Source organism: Pavona decussata, unplaced genomic scaffold, assembly GCF_977016875.1.
Source record: "Pavona decussata unplaced genomic scaffold, jaPavDecu1.1 SCAFFOLD_175, whole genome shotgun sequence".
Taxonomy (NCBI): domain Eukaryota; kingdom Metazoa; phylum Cnidaria; class Anthozoa; order Scleractinia; family Agariciidae; genus Pavona; species Pavona decussata.
The window spans coordinates 1,444,166-1,466,016 of record NW_028145586.1 but is presented as its reverse complement, the minus strand read 5'-3'; the positions used below and the strand labels follow the sequence as shown (position 1 = coordinate 1,466,016).

Sequence of the window (21,851 nt, the reverse complement as noted above, 5' to 3'; positions counted from 1 at the left end):
TTTCAAATCAAGATCTCAAAGTGCATTTCGCAGGCTTTGTTCCGTCAACCTAATGAAACTCAATCGGTGAGTATCTCTAAATTAAAAAGAAAAACCTTGTTCATCAAAATTATCATGTAAAGTAAGGTTAATTTGAAGAATTATGATCAAAAGTACCTCTCTTCAGCCGTTGTTGCCTCCATCTTTAAAAACTCCCGCCGTCTTCGAATTCCCGCGAAACTACTACCTTATATAGGCAAAAAACGTCATGTGACTAATCGGCAGGAACCTCGATCATCGTGAACAGCGGTATTACAAGAAAAGAATCCAATATGGCGGATAAAACTGTCTTCAACTTTTGCAGATCACTGTTTTCGTCCCGTTTTTCTGCAATCAACGCAAAATCTTTCCGATATTTTAGGCGATACTTATCAAGCAAGGTATATGATCTTAAAGAAGAGGAGAGTAGGATTTCTTTCATAACAGACGGCTGCAGTATACAGGAGCTTGAAAAGGTCCAAGATCTCGTTGGTGGTAATTTAGAAATTCGCGAAGATTTCGTCTCTGAACAAGAAGAAGGGATACTCGTGAAGGAGGTTGAGCCATACTTAAAACGACAAAAGTATCAATATGATCACTGGGATGACGTGAGTGTCGTAATTGTAAAATTGTAGTGATTTCCGATCCTTCGCGATCGAATTCTTCTCAGCTCACAAGACTTCTGTAAGTTTCCATTGAAATTCCCATACAAACTTACAACAGTCAAGGAGAGTGAAAAGTTCAGAAAAACGGTCGCGTATTTACTGGAAATATGAATTCACTGGAATTCTTGCGTCTAACTGGACGAAGATCTTCGTTTAATTAATTTCTTTAGAAACTTAACCCCTTATCCAGCCAGCCAGGTGAATGGATTGGTGAAGCAGGGAACTTTTATCAGTAGGGAATAAAATTGGCAAAAGCTGAGCTTTTACAATCTTTCAAGGAGCATTAATTTATTGTCTAAAGATTGAACCCAGTCAAACCCACTCAATTTCAATGAGTTTGATTGGGTTAAATCAACATCTATTAGCAACAGGCAGGCACAAACGACATACTTGTATTTGTAGGCAATCCATGGTTACAGGGAAACAGAAAAATCAAGATGGAGTCAAGAGTGTTTGTCAATATTCCAGAGAATTAAAGATGCTTCTTTCAAGCCTGATGTAGAACTGTTACCTCATGTACATGTGTTGGACTTGGACAAATCTGGGTATGTACAGTAAACAGTGCTAAACAGAACAGACCAACAGACACGGATGTTTGGTTTTATCATTTATTCATCCATTACGGGTATCTTACGAACTCACAATATGATCAGCTCCCAGTTGGCTTGATAGCTCAGTTTGTAGAGCACTGCACTGGCATCGCAGAGGTCATGGGTTCGAATCCCATTCAAGCCTCAATTTTTTCAAGATTTCTTTTTGCGACTGCTTAAGTTGCGTACTAACTGCGAGGATCTTTTTTCTATTTGAGAGTTAATGTGGTAATTTGGCCACCATAGGGAAGATTCAAGATTCCATCAAAGCAAAGGATTCACTCTGATGAAGGGCTCAAGTTTGAAACGTCAGCATTCAAATCTCTTTGTGGTGGCCTAATTGCCTTACAAAACTCCTCCACCAACGTAAACTCCTTCACAGCCGTTGTTTGGGCTTGTCACGCAATGCGCTTCCTTCCCCACCAAGGGAGCATGTTGCATGATGAGTTGTACCACCAAGACAGCACCACAGTTTCTTTAGAAACCAAGGCAATGAGCAATGAACAGCAGCTCTTTTAGGAGAAAATGTCTACTCTACAAATAAGAACATACACTAGTAAGCATCTCCAGTAGGTTAGTAAACCACTTCAACTTTATAATATTTACCAGTATTTCAAAGTGAGCTGTTGTCAATGAAGTGCCCTGCTAGCTGATGAAACACAAACCTAATTTGAAGCCTTTCATTGGGATGACCTTAACTGAGCAGTCACTGTTGTGTGAGACATTCACCTCCAATACTGTCGCACAGATACGGACCGTATTAGCAATTTATAGTTGTACGTTTTGCACAGTCCAAAAACGGAGCGTGCATCTCATTATCACATTAACACAATGTTCCGCAAATGTCAACGGTCAGTAGAGACTGTCATCCTTTCTAACAAACTATACATACATGTACCTTCAAAATGGATGACATGCAATTTACAGACCATCATCGCCCTTTTATGGTCCATGTTTTGAGATCAGTCAGAGTGGAACAAAAAAAAATGGACAGAAACCTTAGCTTCATGGACCGTTACAGTGCGGGTGTATATAAGAGTGCCCAGAAATTCCAAAATAAGAATAATATTTGATACACTTGGGTTTATATTTGATTTGTTTAAAGAATTGTTTTTTTTGGTCAGGGGTGGGGGAGTACTTCTTTCCAGCAGGCCAATCTGAGGTCTTTTGTCTGGTATCATTTTTACCAAACTTGACTGTCTCTCTTGACTTTTTTGTTAAAACGAGCTTCCTTCGAGACAGTAGGGTCACTCATTCTCTTAATCTGTTTTGAAAGTTGTTCAAAGTTCATTTTTAATGATTTCATTCCCATGATCTGGATGTTAATAATCTCCTGACTACCATACATTTCTTTTTATAGTTAGTTCACAGAATTTGGTGTATCATCAAATGGTATCACCTAGCTTATGATTTCTTTATTCTCATCACCTGTCTGGTTTTCAATATCTTGACAATGTATAGAGAAATTACATATTGATCACTCCTGGGAGTGAAAGGGTTAATTAAGAAGTCAATGAAATTTAACACCAATTCATTTCTTCTAACATTTCAGGTATATTAAACCACACATTGATAGCAATAAGGTATGAAGACAACTATACTTTAGGAATTAAACCAATAAAATTGTTTTAAATAATAAATCTGAGTATTATTTTTTAAAATAATGTTTTTGTATAAGGTATATATCCATTCTTGTCGCGTATATCGCGAGGGAGGGGACCCACTCACCTCTACCTGAGTGACGTCAAAGCATAATTTGATTTATTCATTAAACTCCGATTAAATTTGTGGCGGCCATATTGTTAACATGTTGTGGACTCAAGTGTGCCGTTTTGAAACAGAAAATTAACCATTTTGAAGCAGTAAATCAAAAGAATAACTTCTAAGAAGCACTCGACATTTAAAACGGTGGAAATTGGAGAGTTACTGGCGAAGGAATCGTGCTTTGTTTGACAGTTTTAGAACCACAATATGCGAAGGAAAGGTCATTGATAAGCACAACGTTACAAGAAAGGAATTTCCGGTATGATTTCTAGTAACACAACGATAAAACATCACACAGTTATGGAATTTCCGGTACAATGATAAGAGGCGTAACACAAGAACGCTATCTTTGCGACTAAAACTATTCCATTAGCTAGGATAGTTTCATAAATCTGCGAAGCACACAATGGGAATCAATGAGGCCACATTAAGCATCACGCGTAAATGCCAGTATAGGCATCTTGTATTACACACAAGACAGTATAAATGTCATTGGGTGGTGTAGCGCTAGGGAGTTTTCATGAAATTTGGCTTACACAAAAATTAAAAGAAATTTGACTGCCTGGCAAAGATTTCACTGATTAAAAAGATGTGAACTGTTATTTTTTAACAGTTTCACTTTATTAAACCTAATGTATGTGTCATGTACTATTTCTGCAGTTTTGTGGGGATGTCATAGCTGGCCTCAGTCTCCTATCACCGTCAGTTATGAGGTTTAAACATGAGAAGTTTTGTAATGTCAAGGTTGACGCCCTTCTCAAGCCAAGGTCACTCTACATTATAAGGTATTATAAATTACATAAAATACAACTGTGGTAGAAGAGACATTTTCAAAGCACATTCAATAAGTTATGCTGCTGGTAATGAGCAACCGAATCACATCACAAAGCATTTATCCCAGACCCATCAAATCAATGTAAACATAAAGTGATCATTAAGAGTTATGATTGTCAATACATTGTTAAGGTTCGATGCTTTAGTCGGTATTTGATCAGTTGGTAAGATGAAAATGTACAATTTACATGTATGTCTGATTCTAATGGGGCTACACAGCTAAGATCAACTGTTCATTATCTTACAGGTATTTTAGACTGAACATTTACGTACTTTTAAATTCTATACATGCACTTTTGAGTGTTGTGATGTGGCAAGTGCCAAGTGTCTGATTTTTGTGGTGGTGTATGCTGGACATACCACCAATACAATATTGAAGCAGCCTTGTTATTAAATTAACAGCTTAATGAAGCTGTCCATTTATTAGCTGTTAAATGTAATTGACCACCAACAGATCCAGAGAAGAAACATGGATTTACCAGACGAGTATATACTGTAAAATTTAGTTTTGAAGTCCCCCTCTCCCCAAGCCCCTAAAAATAATCCCCCCAAAAATCAAATGTCAAGTGCTCTGGACAGTTAGATTTGGCTTTTATGACCTGTTAGCTTAGTAATATTTCAAACTCATTTTCTTTTCAAACACAACCAATTTTGAAAATAATGCAGATTTCCCTCCAACAATATACTCCTTGAAAATAAGCCCTCCCTATCCTTTGAACAAATATAAGCCCCTGACTTAACATGCTATTTGGGATTTCACAGTACAGTAGTGAAACAATTATCAGCTAGGATTATCAGATGGGATTTCAAACTAAAACAAAAAATCCCATTTCATTATAGACTCAGTCCCATAATGTCCTCCACAACCCCAACCACTGAGTGACCAAGCTTAGTTACAGGAAGACTTAGGATATATCATTGCTTGCATACATACTGTAGTACCTGATTTTGACTAATATACAACTTGTGTTTCAGAGATGCTGTAAGGTATGAGTTCACGCATGAGATATTAAGCGAGGACGAATCTGTTTGGAAAGGAGAGGACGTTCCTAGAGATAGACGGATATCAGTGATTCTCAGATGCCAGCCACCATGACATTTAGCACCATTCAGAAACGCAAAAACTTTATTTCTCAGTTGTTTCAACTTTGGTCAGTGATAGTACTATATAACATGTAAATAATGAAATAAAATTTAATGTTTGCAAGTCTGTTCTGTTTTCATGATTGCTCATTTTTGCCTATGATGTCAAAATGCCGAGTAACGTTTTTGTCATTAGTTTTCCTTTTAAAAACGTTTATCATAATTGGTCCTTATTGTTGTAATATCAAGCAATTAATTAATGTAAACAACAACTGTAAATAAAACAAAATCAAACTTGTACTAAGAGTAGCAACTTACATTTGTTACTCCAAAATTAAAATTATCACAGATTAATTAAATAAACAATGATCAAAAATACAGTAAGTAATAAAAGATACATGAAAAGAGAACATTATTATGAAAACGATGTTTAAACAGCTGTTATAAGACAGTGTTTACAATAGAAGTAGCCCTTCTCCCTTCATAAAAATCCCATAAAAAATTGATAATAATAATTTTATTGCTGCCATTTTGGCTTGAGCAGGCAGAGACCTTGGACATGTTGTACTTGAAAATACAACACCAATGACTTGATAGCAAAAGCAGCTGTATCAACTGCTTACTTCCTGATCCCTTTAACCCCTAATATCAAAGAGCAAATTCTCCTTTCTTGTCCCCACACTTTTCTTATATAAGTACTGTGGAGAAGTTATTAAAATATCACGAAAGGTCACCTTAGGTGATCATATCCTTAATTCTCATGAACTCAGGGGTTGAACAAGCATTGATATTACAAGGAGAAATTTGATGCTGATCATTGTTGGATCCTTGTATATTGCAATTGTTACAGTTATTGCCAATTTACTACAAGGTCTAGCCAAAATGACACCCAAGTATCTAATGTATGCCCACTTTTGGGACCAGTTCATGAAGTATTCATCCAATTGCTTAAGCTTTAAAACATTTTCAATTTTTGGCTGAAGGCCTACTTCCCTGGATCAAGTGCTGGACCAAGGGAAAAAATTTAAAGGTCAGTGAGTGGTCTTTCTAAAGTCACAGAAGTTCATTTTTTGCTTGCTGCTAGGCTTTTTGGCAAGGCAACATCAATTAAAAATAACTATGAATCGATTTATTTTGGTGGCTTTTCCACATCATCAGGTGCCGTCAGTGAAATTGATTTATGATCATGTAGTGAAAAGTCGGGAGATGTTCTTTGTATCCAGTGATGGGTGAAAACAGCATTTTACAATAACTGTCCAAATTCCCGCACGCTGATTGGCCTGTAGCTATTGTCTATAAGAGTATAGACAATGCAAATGACGTCAGTTATAACGCGCTCATTTTAAGCGAATTCCACTTCGTATACTTTTTCCATGCTATTGTACAAAACAAATCAACGCCAGTTTTCTATGGTCTACACTTATATAGACCACAAACTGACACCATAAAATGTTCAAAACTTGGCAGTGAAACCGCTTGCCTGCAGCTTGTGGTTCCACTTGAGTTGTGAACATTTTATGATGTCATTTTATGGTGTATAAGAGTATAGACCATAGAGAAATGCAGTTGATTTGTTAAATGTCAGATATATCTCCCAAAGTTGGACGTCCAGCTTGAACCCCTCACTGTATTGTAAGTTAAAGACGGTGCCTACTATTGCTACTGCGCATACGTTCTACGCATCTTGAGATACTCGGGTTTCCTATGGGTGGTGCCTACTAATGCAGGGATATTTCTGCACGGTTTAAAACTATTTGGAGAAAGCAGTACTTAGCAAGTGCTTTTGGTATCTTTAAAGAAAATTAGGGGTAACCATGCATTTTTCAGACATAACAAAGCTTCAATTTGGAAAAAAAACACCATACATTGCTTTGTATTCTACTGCTTTTTAGAATAATTGTTGCTTAATTATCTCTAAAAAATGCGTGGTTACCCCCCCCCCCCCCCAAATTTTCTTTTTGGATTTCCATAGCCCTTGCTAAGATCTGCTTTTCCCGCATAGTCATAAACCGCGCAAAAATACTTCGGTATTAGTAGGCACCGTCCTTAAGTTTTGCTTTAGTCAAGCTTATCTATGGACAGACCAATCCTGACCATTCACAGACCCAGTTGTTTCTCGTGAGATTTCTGATGGAATACAAACGTCACTCCACTGGACCATGCTCCCTTCAGCATGATGTCCTCCAGTCCTTTTCGGTCAACGCAGTGATGCCATTGAGAAAGATCTGCACTGCAATCGGTCCCTTCAGGGGGAGGGTGAACCTGAATATTGTTCACACATCGGCGGCATTTGAATCTACGAGGAAAAATCACAACAACAACAAAGCCTTAAGACGCTACTACATAATTCAGTTCCCGGGTTGCAAGTATAATTAACAACAAATAAACAAGTGGCTCTTTCATCCACTGTTTCCAGGTCGAATTAGAATTTAGGAATGTTGGTTTTTGTGGAGGGAGGAAAACCGGATTTCCCGAAGAAAAACCTTTGGAGCAGGGACGAGAACCAACAATAACGACTCGAAGGTTTTTCAAACGCTTTTTCTTCAAAAATATTTCCTGTTACAAGCTGTTCCAGGCAAACCAAACGTCTTTTCAAAACGTTTAAAAACTGCCTCAAATGCCTTAATTGTCCGCCACCTTTGACACTACCACATACTTCTGAAAGTAATGTCTCAATTACACTCGAGGAAGGCACTTTTTTTTCTGCAGCGTCACCTTGCTAAACGCTGCAACGTGTCTCGTAATAGTCTTTGGTTTATTTTTTACACAACTCGAAATGTACAGAGGTACGCAATTGTTCCTTTCGGTAGATATCTGTTCCAAAGCCCCTAATCTCCTCAGAAATTTGAATTTAGTTGTAAAGAAAATCTGCAGGTTTCTTCGCGCAAAATGACTGCTCAAAATTTCGTTACACTAGTAAACTAATTCCTTTCGTTTTCGAAAGAGCAAGTATGTCGTGAAAAATGCGAAAAAAAAATGTCAGCTAGCATTTTCGTAAAGCCAAAAACAGCTTGGAAATTCGGGAAATAAGATTTCTATTCCCTAAAACTTTCTACAACTTCGGTAAATGTTCAGCTAAAACATCCAGACAGATCAAAGTGAATGAGCTGGAACAAAAATGTCTTTAAAAGGGCACAAAACGCTCTGGAAACACAGAGGACAACATTTTAAAGATTTTTTGCTTAATTGTTTACGTTGAATGTCCCTGAATGAAATTTTCGTTGCGAGACAAGTTGCGAAGATGGGGTGTTACACACGTAAGTTTCTCCGTAAGTTGCCTTGAAACGGCCTGGCGTTGCGCACGGTTGTAGGAAGAATTACCTCGTTTGAAGGCGGTGTTACACTAGACAATTTCTTTTAGCAACTTGTCTCGCGATTTTGTTGCGACAAGAGTTGCACGAATCGTTTGGCAAGTGTAAAATGCCACGAAATGAACATGTCTCGCATTTGTTGTTGTTGTTGTTGTCGCAACCTGCAAAGATGACTGCAACAAAAACGCTGCAAAACATGTTCATTTCTGGGGATGTTCGCACTACGCAACGATCCGAGCGACTTGTGTTACAACGAGATTGCGAGACAAGTTGCCAGAAAAATTGCCCACTGTAATAGCGCACTGACAGCTCGTTAACCAAAGAGGCAATAAAAAAAATTAAGAAATCGGACCTTTGCGTAACACAGTGTGCGTTTTAGCAACAACATACAAAATATGAAGTATAAGATCGAAGTATGTGATTTGGTCATTTTGCTAAATTTGAAAGTTGTTCCTTTCCCGCGCGCCCGATTAACCTCAGAGATATAACTTCGTTTTCTCGGTCCGTACTGTAAGTTACGGATCCTCGTTTTTCTCCGTTAATTTACGGCCCGCGCGCTTTGCTTTTGAGCCATAAATCAACGGGAAAAACTCGGTCGGTAACTTACAAGTGCGGACCTCGAACTCGATTAGTAACAGGCATTTAGAAAAGTGAACGAGGAGGGATTTGCGTTTCTCGCGGCTTCGCCGCTCGCTTGATCAATCGCACGCTACACAACTTAGAAGAAGAAAAAGATTGCTCGCAGTCCAGGCGAAAATGGATCCCTGTCATTAAAGTTGGACAGGTGGACAGACGGGGTTTGACGAGGAAATACTCTTGAAACTCATAATGTTTTCGCAAATGTTTACCACGCCTGGAAAGCCTTAGCTGAATTACCGGCTAAATAAATAGATGAAAGACCATCGTAACTATGAAGGCAACTAAAGCAGTTGCGAAAAGAAAACCTTAAAAAATTGCAGGCTGGAACGGGATTGCATTTCTACGATTAAAAAGGATCGATTTTCAGTTTCAAACTAACTGTGAAAAAAGTTAGTAATTGCAAGTAGCGCATCACTTTATACGATGCATAGTAAAGCAGCACTGACTCGCAGTGACTCACTTATCATGAGTGTCGCTGAGGGTATCTTCATTCAAACGAAACAAATCTTTCAATTCTCCAACTGAGAAGTGTCGCTCAACATCTTCCTCTTCATCCACTACACAGCTGCTGAGGGCCTTTTTGTGGGCTTGTCGCTGAAATATCTTCTCCTCAATGGTGCCAGTCTGAAGGAGACAATAAATACAGAGATCTAGCATCGCGTTTACGTGAAACGGCAAACGTCACGTTTCACGTGAAATAGCGTGAACCTTTTGACTTTAGCTTTAATTTTGAGAGTTTCGATGAAGCTGTTTTGCGACTCACTGTGGTGAGTTCATGAAGAAAAGTGCGGTAAGGAGTGAGTTATGAAGGATTTTTAAACATGAAACTTTTAGGGGCTGTTTACATGGAGGGAGGAAGATCCTAGAGGGCGGATCATCCTAGCGTCATATGTTTTCTGTATTCAGTTTACATGCAAAAAGTTGTACTTGGCCCTAGCGCTAGGATCTTTCTAGGGATAGGAACTTCCTAGGACTAGGAAGATCTTAGCACCATGTAAACTACTTTCGCTCGGAAGATCCTAGTACTGGAGACAAAAAGAACAAACATGGCGACAGCCGGGCGTTCAGCTGTTCAAGGCCAAGAGTTATTCTTCTTTTCCTTGTCCTCTTTGTAACCACTTTGGCCGAAATTTCTGCATGTAAAGCAAAGGAAAAGTTTTTTTCCGCCTTCTCGGATCTTCCTAGTGCTAGGATCTTCCTCCCTCAATGTAAACAGCCCCTTAATTTGCCCTAGTATATGACCTGCCAGACGTAGACGGTAAACGCGAAATAGCCTGTTTTCACGTAGAAACGGCAACCGGCAAACGCGAAAAATGGCGGGAAAATCGTGGTCACGTGGTCATTTTTGCCGTCCACGTTTCACCTATACGCGGTGCTAAATCTCTCTTATATAGCGAAAAATGTAGTTTATGACAAATGAGTGACATGGGAACGAATTAGCCACAAAATTAATATTCTGACGGCATGATGTAGAGGGTCTCGTGTTGTCATGGGATACTTCAGGACTATTTGCTATTTTTTCGCTAGAGTTTTGTTTTTGTAGGTTTTCTAGTGTAACTTTGTCAGCATATTTTTTGTATCCTTTCCTCGAGGTCCGATGTCAGTGCATTAGATGCCGTACACGTTTCCAGATCAGTATTTTTTTTGGCCACTTCTAAAGAGTGTCTTTATTTTTGGTTTTGTTGTTGTTGTTGTTTTTTTTTTTTTCATATCTGGCGTTTTTGAACCAATACTTGTATATTTTAAAATTTTCAAGTGGAATTTGCGTATGATTCGATTACCGACCGAATTGGACTCCACTCAGTCCTATTACCATTATTAAGATAACTAAATAATAAGCTTCATCTTACCGACAACAATCTGTAAATGAAGACCTTGAGAAAAAAAAAACGTTGTTTAGTACATAAAATACACTGTTTGCTACCAAACTGAATTTCTCCTTAAAAAAGGACCTATAGATTTGGAAAATTCATTCCCTTGAAAGCCTGACATTTACTTTGGGTTAATGCTTGCTATGTGCTGGATTTTTGTTCAGCAAACTAACCAATCAGACCAAATCCTTATTTTTTTTTTATTTTTTTTTTTCAGCAAATCAGCCAAGTCCAAAACAATCGTGATATGCATTACAAACGCTTCCTCTTTCTTAGTATTTGTCTGCCTTCTTACTTAGCAGTTAAAGTCATTCTTTCTTTTTGTCATTCTGGCCCGCCTAAATTACTTTTGCTACCTGCGGCGCCAAAAAATTGTACATGTAAATTTATACAAACACCTAATAAAGTTGAAGTTGAAGTTGAATTTTTGCTTCTAGTTCAGACTCATGAGTGTTTCGCCTTAGTTGTGATTGGTATGAAGCTTAGCTTGTGATAGTCGATACAAAACCAGTTTCTGGCTACTGCCTTCTACGTACAATCATTTTCCGAGAGTAACCACTTTCCGGTACTAAAAACATCTAACGAACAAGAACGCGTTTAAAATAAAATGAAATATACTTCTGGAAAGGTATTTTTCAGCTCATAAAACTGGTTTCAAGTAATTTCCTTCACACTTTGATGGCACAGTCTACCTTCTTTTTCTGTCCGTCTCTCCACACACGCGCCATTGCTTGGTCATCATTGGCTGGATTCCAATCCGGATCAAACATCACAAGTCGGTTTGCACCAATCAGATTCAAGCCGCATCCACCAGCCTTGCTGCTCAACATGAATATAAAGTCCCCACCCTGGAGAACAAGAAATCAAGGGTAATGCAAAGGCTCGTTTTCTTATATCGTTGACTATCTCCTTACGGCACATGAGATCAAATGTAATGCATGAGTTTGTATGAGGAGAATTCAAAAGTGAGTAATGGTAATTAATTTTTATACCGCACATATCACATAGTCTCATGGCAGTTTTCAATTCTCCTGTGGGGTGAAATCGGACATCAGCATGTAAAGGTACCACTGGCAGCCGCTATCAGTCCGCATTTGATCTCACACACCCACCTAGCCCACGCCTGAATGTGAAAGACAGATTAAATCAGATACACCACGACACCGGGGACTACGGCCATGTCCCCTACTCTTTTCCAACAGTGTGTGGGTTCTTTAACATCCCACAGATTATTAGGAACAAGTATTGTGAGACGGGACCTACGGTTTATTGTCCTTATCCGAGAAGACTAGAAAGTCTAACCGTTTGCAGATAGTGAGACGTCCAAAAGTGTCGGGAATTCTTATCCATCAATTTAGAGACCACGTTAGTAGCGCAGAAAGGATATGAAAGACACAAAGTTAATTTATTAGTGGTGAGAGCACTTGCCTCCCACCAATGTGGCCCGGGTTCGATTTCCGGACTCGACGTCATATGTGGGTTGAGTTTGTTGTTGGTTCTCGTCCTTGCTCCGAAGGTTTTTCTCCGGGTTCTCCGGTTTTCCTCCCTCCACAAAAACCAACATTTCCAAATTTCAATTCCATCTGGAATCCGGGGGCCACAGGTTTGTCAGTCGTCAGACTGTTAAGTGTCACCCTCGTTAAACAAAGTTGATTTATTTATTTGATGTATTTATTTTAGGAAACTGCCGCTATACCACGTTCACACGTCAACTTGCATTTGCCAACACGAGTTTGCACACTTCAGTTTTTCGTGTGAGTGCGCCTTACGTCTATCGGCAGAAGTTGAAAACGAATCATTGTAAGGCATGCTGTATGGCCACAGAACACCCTTTTGACAGTTTAGAAAATGTTGCTTGTACAATACTCACATGAGGATCATTAAACCGGTCTACAATCTTCTGCCGTTTTTTGATTGACATTGTTCCATCAAGACGGACATACTGGTATCTGTCGTTAAGAAAAATGTTACTAATATTAATCTTTCCTTCCTTAAATTCATTTCTTTGTTCGCTTGGGCATTTTCTGACTTGCCTTAAGCCTTGCGTTCAGAGCTAGTCTCGCTGAGACTTAACATGCAAGAAAATGAAAGCCAATATTCATATGAAGACCTTTGCATTTGAACTCATTTAAAAACAAGAGTGAAGTAGTGATTACAAAACACCTCAGAAATGACTTAAGGAATTTTAGACTGACAGGATAAGACAATTATTATAAAGTTTGGCCAGTCAAAAAAGTTATTTGGCATTTGTTGGCATGAGTTGCTTTGAACCTCATTATGAAAGCGGGGCTAAGTGTTCATACAAAACTAATCTTCATTTGGAAAGCTTTGCACTTAGCCTCGCTTTCATAATGAGGTTCACAGCAACTCGGAAATGGCCTCTTCTTTTTCACTTCTCAGTTCTATACGAGCAATTTTGGAATTAAAAGCGGGCTTGAGTTTGAAAACACATCAACTTTGCCTCTTACCGTCTTAGCCTGCAGAGTTTTTCAAATAGATCCAGAGTTTGAGTGTAGTTTGACACAAGAACAACCTGTAGATGGAATAATTTACAAAAACCGAGATAAGGTGAAATCACAAATAGATCAACGGATCAGTCTATTAAATACAAAGTTATTCCTCGTGTTAGTAGTTCAATAACACTTGCGTTTTGTGAGAATCTACGGAATGGTGTATCAAGCAAACATTTGATGCAGTTTTCACTTATCATTGGCCACAATCTACCTTGTCTGTAGTGGTTGACTTTGTCATCGCTAAAATGTAATCCAGCACTTGCATCTTCCCTAACGAATTTAATACAAATATTATTGAACAAAAGAAACTTTAGCAGTAACACGTACTGTATCTTGAAACACTTGTTCTTGTTGCTTAAGCAACAAAGACGGCAACGAAAACGTCACCTGAAAATATATCTCTATTTCATTTGTGCTACTTCGCGATTATTTCAACTCGCTCAACTTTTACAAAAATGGCGGACTATCCAGGAACCAAATTGGTTGGAGTGGCGTGCAAGTTAAGAAAGAAAATGAAAAATTCACCGTCGTGCGTTCACGTTCTCCACAAAACCTTAAAAGTGGTCATTTCATGTTGTTGTTTTTCAGAGGACAGCAAAGAAATGTACCAAACTGTAAAACGTACGTGCAGAGCGATTGTTTTTTCTCATTAAACCTATTGTTTTGCGGCGTTGTCGTTGCCATCGCCGTCGTCGTTGCTTAAGCTCCCTTTTAACTACCTCGTAAGAGAGTGTTTTAATTTCACAAAAACGACGAACTGAGGTGTTTTAAACAATACGCGGAAGGAAGAAACGCGCCGAAACAGATTTATCGAACATACACACAGTCACTCACTGCCGCTGATTTGAATTACTTCAACTTTCGACCAAACTAAAAAAAGACCACATGCAAGAGCCATGGGAAAATCGTTTTGTTCTCTCTTATTGTTTGAGGTTAGAGAAATTAATCGTTTCCTCGAAAGTTTCCATCGAGATCCTCGAAAAATTCTTCGAGCGTCTCGATACTCGATACTTGAAACTCGAGCCTCGAACCTCGATTCTCGATAGCTTCGAGGATCGAGTTTCGAGTCGAGACTGTCAACTTACATTTGCACGGTACTGTAAGTAAAACAAATGGACTGATTGAGTTAGATGGCTAAGCAAAGAACAAAGCAAGGAATTTCAATGTTCAACACTCGTTTTTATCCAGACAAGAGACAAGTGGGAGGCCAATGCAGACAACCACGATTGGAGAAACACGTTCGAAAGAGCATGTCAAAAAATGGAAATAACATCCTACTGGGAAGAGAACTGAGAAGACGAGAAGAAGTGAACAGACTGACAGTCTGCCTAACAACCCTCTCATGATTCTTCAGCTGCAGTAAGCGCGGAGAAGACTGCCTCACCAAAGCGGGACTGCTGCCTTAGATTCCAACGAAACTGTGGTGCTGCGTCTGGGCAGTGGAAACGAATCCACAAAACCGTGCATTTGGTCATTTCACGTTAGGAACTTAAGCAACGGCAACGGCAACGACAACGCCACAAAACAATAGGTTTAATGAGCAAAAGCAATCGCTCTAAACGTGCGTTTTACATTTTGGTACATTTCTTCGCTGTCCTGCACGTGCAGAGTTGTTGTTTTGGCCATTAAGCCTATTGCTTTTTTTTGACGATCTCGTTGCCGTCGCCGTCGTCGTTGCTAAAGCTCCCTATTATCTCTCTCTAGACAAAGGGATGTTATCAGGCAGGTCCTTTCAGTTTATACCCCTCCCGACCCAGCGATCATGTTTCTCTTGTCCCCACCCAGTGGTAGCGGACAATCTTAAACTTACCAGAGAGTTCCGGCTGAACCTGTTTGAGGCTAAAATTTTGTGGAAACAGCTCCAGAGCTCCATCAAATCCTTCCTCGCCTGTCCGGGCCTTGTCATAGATTAACTCGGGGTCTGAAATGACATCAGCATTTGATCTTCGACTACATCCGCAAACACGACGAGATTCACGAGATCTCAGCAACATCTTGAAGACAGAGCTCTTCATTAGCTCTTAGTTTAAAGAATAATTTTGTGGGTAGGAAGGAGGGAAAAGTAATGAAAACAGCAATGGGCAAAGAGAAATTAAAAGCACATTGGAACTACTCACACATTGGTGAGACTGCTCAGTGACGACGATGTGCTACTGGCCTCAGTAGTTCAAAGAGAGGATAAATTTAGCCACCGGATAAGTCACTATCCAGCAGATAAAATGTATTGGTTGGAGTACATTTTCTCCACTGGATAGCGATTTATCCCCTGTATAGAGTCATCCGCTCTTTAAACAACCGGGGCCAGATGTAGATTTTAACCTTGCCTACATTCTACCTATCCTCGTTTAAGGACAGAGCTTGTTGAGTTTGTTGTTGGTTCTCGTCCTTGCTCCGAGGGTTGTCTCCGGGTACTCCGGTTTTCCCCCCTCCAAAAAATCCAACATTCCTAAATTCCAATTTGACCAAGAAACAGTGGATCAAAAAGCCACTCTGTGGAAGCCAATGAAATTCCCATTTATTTTATTTATTAATTTTTATTTCTCTAATTTTTCACTTACGGTTAGTAAGTTTTTTGAGCTGAGTGATGAACGCCAGAGAGGAAGCAGACATTCCTGATCCTGTCTTGGACTTGCTGAGTTCCATTCTCAACACTTTTGACTGAATAAGAAGTTTGTAGAGCTCTGTCTGCAGTGGCGTCAAGCGACAACACACAACCTGTTCCACTGAACGACCAGGATAAAAATTGTAAACCTCATACCATAAAATGAAATCATAGTTGTTAAAAGGCAATGGTTATGAAGCCTGACAAACTTCTTTGTTATATGTTTTTGCTAGCATTTTTGGCCTTGACTGTGCACAAACTACAATAGATTTTAAAAGTGTTGGAGCAACTGACCAATAGAAAACTCTCTGTTAAGATATTCAACTGTTTTGTGAACGTTAAAACAAAGGATTGTGCAGGGTCATTTATGGCACTACAGTTGTCCCTTAAATGGACCCTTCTCCAAAATGGCGGCAACAGATTTGAATGAGTTAAAATTGAACTGAATGAAAAACTGATACCAGCACTGGAAAGAGCACCTTAACTTTAGTAACCTTGCAAAGTTTCAGCATATTAGGTGTTATATCAGCTTAGGAAATGTAAGATGAAATTTGACAAATTAACAGACGTTTGTATGACTGGCAGCATACCCCCAGTCATACAAACGTCTGTAAATTTTTTATTTTTCAACTTACATTTTCTCAGCTGATATTACACCTGATATACTGAAACTCTTCAGGGTTACTAAGGTAAAAGTTCTCTTTCTAGTGCTGGTAGACGTTTTTAATTTTATTTTAGAGAAGGGTCTATTTCCAAAGAGGTCTCAAGAACTCACTTCCGTTGTGTTTGAGGGACCCATAGAGAAGCGGAACAGGAGTCAGTTACTATTTTGTCTAAATCTACCGTCATGCTATAAAAAATACGGTAACCTGATAAGCTTCGTTATTCACTATAGATATCTTTTGTCATAGTAAGTTGCGAAAAGGGCTCAGTTCACGCAATCGAAACTCCAAAATAAGAAATGTTTTCTATTTCATTCTATTTATTTCCCCACACACGTTACGGAATATTACAGAGAAAGTGGTGAGGAAGCCTAAGGAGAAACCATAGGGCTTATAGAATAGGGATTCCTCATTGCAGCGCTGTCATATAAAAGGTTTAGAGACTGCGATACAGTCGATAGAATTTCTGTTGAAACAATCATTAAACGAATAGACGGAAAAGTATCAACATGCATTTGAAAAAAAATAACATGCAAGATTAAAAATGGAAAAAGGTGATAACAGATTTAGTTGTTGAAGTTTAGAATGTAATGAAGTAAAACTTTTACTTTTGAAATGAAAAATAATTAGATTATTGGCTCTTGCTTTTCATGCCTGACAGCTGGTTCATTTGGTCTGTGACTTCACAGAAATAATTATGATCAAGTGCGCACAACACATAAAAGGGTAAAAACTAAAATATTAAGACTACGAGTAAGATTCTGCTAAAATTACAAATACAAAATGATACGAAAAACTATGTTAAAAATTTGGAAAATAGGTAAATCGAAATCATAATCGATCATCAAACATTTTTGGATTGGAAAGTGATAAATGACACGCACCTTTTACAGGCAGATATTTGGACAATATTGAAGCTGAAAAGGAAACAAAACATGAAAAATTAAAAAACAATGCGTTACAGTAACCAACAGTAGCTTGAGAATTGCTATAGCTGTATTCTGATTACATGTAGTTCTCCTATCCATATAGCCTTCCTAGCAAACGACCTTTTGGCTCGTCACGCAATCTTTCCTCCCCAACGAGACTCGTTGTAAGCCTCCTGGCTCGTCACGCAATCTTTCCTGTCAGGAAAGATCGTATGACGTGCCAAAAGAGCGTCTACCACCCCGGCATAGTTTATTCCAGAAATTCGCATTTGAAGGCCCGGCACGTCCCCTATACGCATTTTTGAGGGCCCACCTTTATGAAAGGAGGCCAAACAGACGACAGCTAAGTCAATTTGCCACAAATGTAGTCACTCGCTTACCGGTTCTCCTAATAATGCACTTGTTAACTATCGATGCAAGCTGAAAAAAGAACCGCAATAGAAAAAAATGTTAATAAGTCATATTCTGATGTTCCATCAAAATCTGGGTGTACCACAATAGAAGCTACGAGCGGAATAGACCCTTCTCCAAAATGGCGGCCGAAAATTCAACTACGGTAAGTTAAAATTAAAAACGTATACCAGCACTAGAAAGAGCACTTTTACTTTAGTAACCCTGCAACGTTTCAGTATATCAGGTGGTAATATCAGCTGAGAAAATGTAAGTTGAATCAAAGGCTCCTGTGAGCCAACTCGTGAATGCAGATGACACATAGTAATTGAAATTTAGACGGCTACGGAAACTTCCTCAAAAGCTAAAAGAAATTATATCTTTGCCCGATTATGTAACGAAAAATGACCATTCTTGTACTATTAAAATGATTGTCAAATTATTCGGTACAGATTGAATGAGCCGATTATTCTGATGCGCCGATTAAAAAAAATCACGTGTTTTTTTTATTCAAAGTTCATAGGAGCACGCCATGTGCAGCTACGTCATGCAAATTCGTGTCCCCGATAGTCCGGGGCTACTGGATTTCGCGATCGGGCTAGTGGATTCTAACCATCACTTGCCCGATGGGCAAGTGAAGTTTTTTTGGGAATTAAAATTACAAAATTACTGTAGGGCAAGCCGATCTCACAAAGGGAAATATGTTCAACAAAGTATCGCATTACATTTCATGCCCGACATAAATGCGTGAAATTTTTCCTTTGGAGTTCAGTCCACGCAATCCTCAAGTAAAAATAATGAACTATGACAAGCTCTTGCTAAATAAGAATTATTTATCGACCGCGTCCTTTTGCTTTCCCATAAATTTCAAGTTGTAAATTTCGAAAATGAAACATTTTTTCCCTGTGAAACCTGCTGACAAGATCTTAAAGTGTTCATTTCACCAGAAATTTGCATAATTTTGTTTACGGCGTCAATGATGCGTGACATGGCACGTTCCGCTTTCGCGTGAAAACTGACAAATTAAATTATTTTTTAATTAAATTATTTCTAAATTAAATTATTTTTAATTCTTAAAAGAAACCGCACTTTGTAGAAAAAAACCTATAACTTTGCTCAGATTCAACGAAAAATCTCCATTCTTACACTGAAATGATTGTCAAATTATTCTCTACAGAATGAATGAGAGAATTCTGACGCGTCGTGAAAAAAAATGTTCACGTTTTTTTTTTTTCACTAATTGAGTTTACGACCCCGGACTTTCTGAAAAACTGAAAAAACTTGTAACTTTGCTCAGATTGAACGAAAAATCTCCATTCTTGCACTAAATGATCGTCAAATTATTCTCTACATATTGAATAAGAATTTCCTGATGCGCCGTGAACAATAAATGTTCGCGTGTTTTTCCCACTAATTGAATTTGAAACTCACTCACTGCGCACGCCCGAAAGTTAACGACAAAACCGACCGACTGATCGACCAAGTCAAAAGCCAGCTATCGCTATAACTCGTTCATTGCGCTACGCGCATTCACGAGTTAAAAATGAAAAATTTACAGAGGTTTGTATAACTGGGGGTATGACGTATACCCCTAGTCATACAAACGTCTGTAAATTTGTCAAATTTCATCTTACATTTCCTAAGCTGATGTAACACCTAATATGCCTGAAACTTTGCAAGGTTACTAAAGTAAAGGTGCTCTTTTCAGTGCTGGTATCAGTTTCTCATTCATTTCAAATTTAACTCAGTCAAATCTGTTGCCGCCATTTTGGAGATGGGTCTATTGGCTCTATTATTTTCCGTTGAGAAAGCCCGTGCGTTACCTCTGACGTCACTTTTATTGCCTGCACTCTTATAGACAATAACTACGAGCCAATCAGCGTTCGAGAATTTTGACAGTTATTGTAAAATTATTGATGGTGATGGGCTCACTGGAGACCAAAGGAATTTTGATGTTTTACCTCGGCCAGCTTCTCAGCTCCTTTCTTGTGGTCTGCATCAGAAGCATCAGCATCCCTCCCTCGCAAAATTGGATTTTCAAACTTTTTCTTAAACTCTGATACTGTACCTGCAATTTGTAACACTGGTGTAAGTCATAATGTCCCTCAGAGTGCCAAAAGACTGCTACAAAACTCTCAAACGATAAGATACATATACCTGTATTCAAAAACTCATTAATAATTCATAAGCCCATTGACTTATCAAATGGTCGATAAAACATCACGTGCAGTGGTTTTATATCCGATAAAACCTCCTCCTTATTAGTATGCGGTGTTTAATGGTTTTCTCGTATGCTAATTTCCAACGTTCACAAAAGCAACTTTGCTATGAACTCTCTTGACACACTCTTTTCCAGAAATGTTATGAAGCCGTTCAAAAAACTCGCAGCACGCGTTTTATCGGGTCTAAAACCACTCGGCTGCGCCTCGTGGTTTTAAATCCCGATAAAACACTGCTGCTCGTGTTTAACACATTACGTAAAGGATAAGAAGTTGGATGATTCTCAGATAAACGTATTTAAAGAATGTCAAATAACTGTTATGACTAGATTGAATAAATAGCAACTGACCTAAAATCCCACTATTTACAAAATGGACCAGACTAAAATATTCCAATAAATCATTCTGAATAGGCGTCCCTGAGAATAAAAAATAGCAACAATTGTAGCATTTATTAGCTATGTTGTTGAGATAAGGATGAACTTGGAAAGGTAGGGAGAAGAGAGGGAGACAGGGAGAGTTAAAGAGAAAGAAAAGGGAAAGATGGAAGGGGGGATGGGGGTAATAAGGGAGTGGGAGATTAGGGGGAGTGGAGAAAGAAGACAAATGCGGAGATGGAGTTGGGAGAAAGGGAGATTAGGAGATGGGAAGTGGGGGATATAAGGGACGGAGAAGAAAAGAGAAGAAGCGATGGGGAAGGAGGGGAAAGGGGGAAGGTGAGATAGGGGAGGAAGAGATAAGGGAGAAAGATAGGAGCAAAAGCAGGAGATGGGAGAAGATGGGGAGGAGGAGTGGGCAAGATGGGGGACTTGGAGATGTGGAAGAAAACGGGAAAATGGTGTTGTGAAGCTAATGTAAGGGTGTGTTACCGGTCCTTAAAGAATAAAGAAGAGCTACAAAGATTCCTGGTGCCTCTCTGCTGAGTCAGGCGAGTGTCTTACAATGGGATGAAGGAAAGTTAGTGAGATAAGATGTAGGGCAGAAGAGTAAGAAAAGAAAGCGAGACCGCGAGAAAAAGGAGAATCGTGAGGAGTGAGAAATGAGGTTTGAGGAAGATAAGGAGATCGAGGAACGGGGGAGAAGGAGGAGAGATGGAGGAGCAAAGGAGACACAAGTAGACAGGGAGAGGTACAAGCGGGAAATGAAGGAAGGAGGAGATCACAAACCTGACAATAGCACTCTTTTTGTTGTCTTCAGTTTATCTAAGGCTAGATACGTCTGGCTTTCTAAATTTTTTAGTCTGTGTCCCTGTAGGTGTAGAAAACAACGTTATGTCATGCACTAGACAAATACTGTAAGTTATCAGCTGAAATAGTACATTAACGTGGGTACAAGTTTATGCAGGTAATGTATGAACATCTTATCGAAGTTATTAACTAAATAGTAGCTTATGGATGAATGCAGATGTACAAACACGATTGCCAAAAGGACTGGATAGCAATAGACATGATTCAAGTCAAGAACACTAAGGCTGATTCACATTATCAATTTTAATTGAATTACAATTCAAATGCAGTTGCCCATGGAAGATCAACTGGTACAGTCAATTCAATTTCACCCTCTTCATTTTGAGACTTTCGCAAAATTGAAGTGTGGCATCATTAGAAGAGGTCCAAAAAAAACTATAACTCCGATTATACATACACATCATTTAAGTTTGAATTCAATAATTTATTTATGAATCTGAAGAGAATTATCTTGCGTTGGAGTCTCAAAATTCACAGCAATGGAAGGACTGGGGGTATACCCGACATATAGTGC

General features: G+C 38.9%; 2 protein-coding genes across 2 annotated transcripts in view; one reads left to right on the top strand and one right to left on the bottom strand.

Moving 5' to 3' along the window:
- Positions 1–161: 161 nt before the first annotated feature.
- Positions 162–5,224, top strand: LOC146463565 (RNA demethylase ALKBH7, mitochondrial-like). Its single transcript, XM_085084059.1, has 5 exons — positions 162–626; positions 1,086–1,228; positions 2,826–2,856; positions 3,698–3,822; positions 4,847–5,224. Exons 1-5 carry the CDS (start codon positions 312–314, stop codon positions 4,965–4,967), a joined length of 735 nt encoding a protein of 244 aa, XP_084940185.1. The 5' UTR covers positions 162–311; the 3' UTR covers positions 4,968–5,224.
- Positions 4,980–21,851, bottom strand: part of LOC146463563 (DNA repair and recombination protein RAD54-like) — a 32,182-nt gene continuing 15,310 nt past the window's right edge. The window contains exons 14-27 of the mRNA XM_085084058.1: positions 21,257–21,338; positions 20,441–20,509; positions 19,833–19,939; positions 17,862–17,901; positions 17,437–17,469; positions 15,847–16,011; positions 15,099–15,209; positions 13,500–13,558; positions 13,244–13,308; positions 12,646–12,724; positions 11,468–11,623; positions 10,755–10,778; positions 9,365–9,528; positions 4,980–7,250 (exon numbers count right to left, since the gene is read on the bottom strand). Of these exons, the coding sequence (XP_084940184.1) occupies positions 7,052–7,250; positions 9,365–9,528; positions 10,755–10,778; positions 11,468–11,623; positions 12,646–12,724; positions 13,244–13,308; positions 13,500–13,558; positions 15,099–15,209; positions 15,847–16,011; positions 17,437–17,469; positions 17,862–17,901; positions 19,833–19,939; positions 20,441–20,509; positions 21,257–21,338 (1,353 nt within the window). The 3' untranslated portion in view covers positions 4,980–7,051. The remainder of the gene's footprint in view (positions 7,251–9,364; positions 9,529–10,754; positions 10,779–11,467; positions 11,624–12,645; positions 12,725–13,243; positions 13,309–13,499; positions 13,559–15,098; positions 15,210–15,846; positions 16,012–17,436; positions 17,470–17,861; positions 17,902–19,832; positions 19,940–20,440; positions 20,510–21,256; positions 21,339–21,851) is intronic.

What these genes read in the sequence shown, in the direction of transcription:
- LOC146463565 (XM_085084059.1), top strand. Translation starts at nt 312, where the DNA reads ATGGCGGATAAAACTGTCTTCAACTTTTGCAGATCACTGTTTTCGTCC. An exon ending in AATATGATCACTGGGATGAC is followed by an intron (nt 627 to 1,085) that starts GTGAGTGTCGTA and finishes TTGTATTTGTAG; the next exon opens with GCAATCCATGGTTACAGGGA. An exon ending in TTGGACTTGGACAAATCTGG is followed by an intron (nt 1,229 to 2,825) that starts GTATGTACAGTA and finishes CTAACATTTCAG; the next exon opens with GTATATTAAACCACACATTG.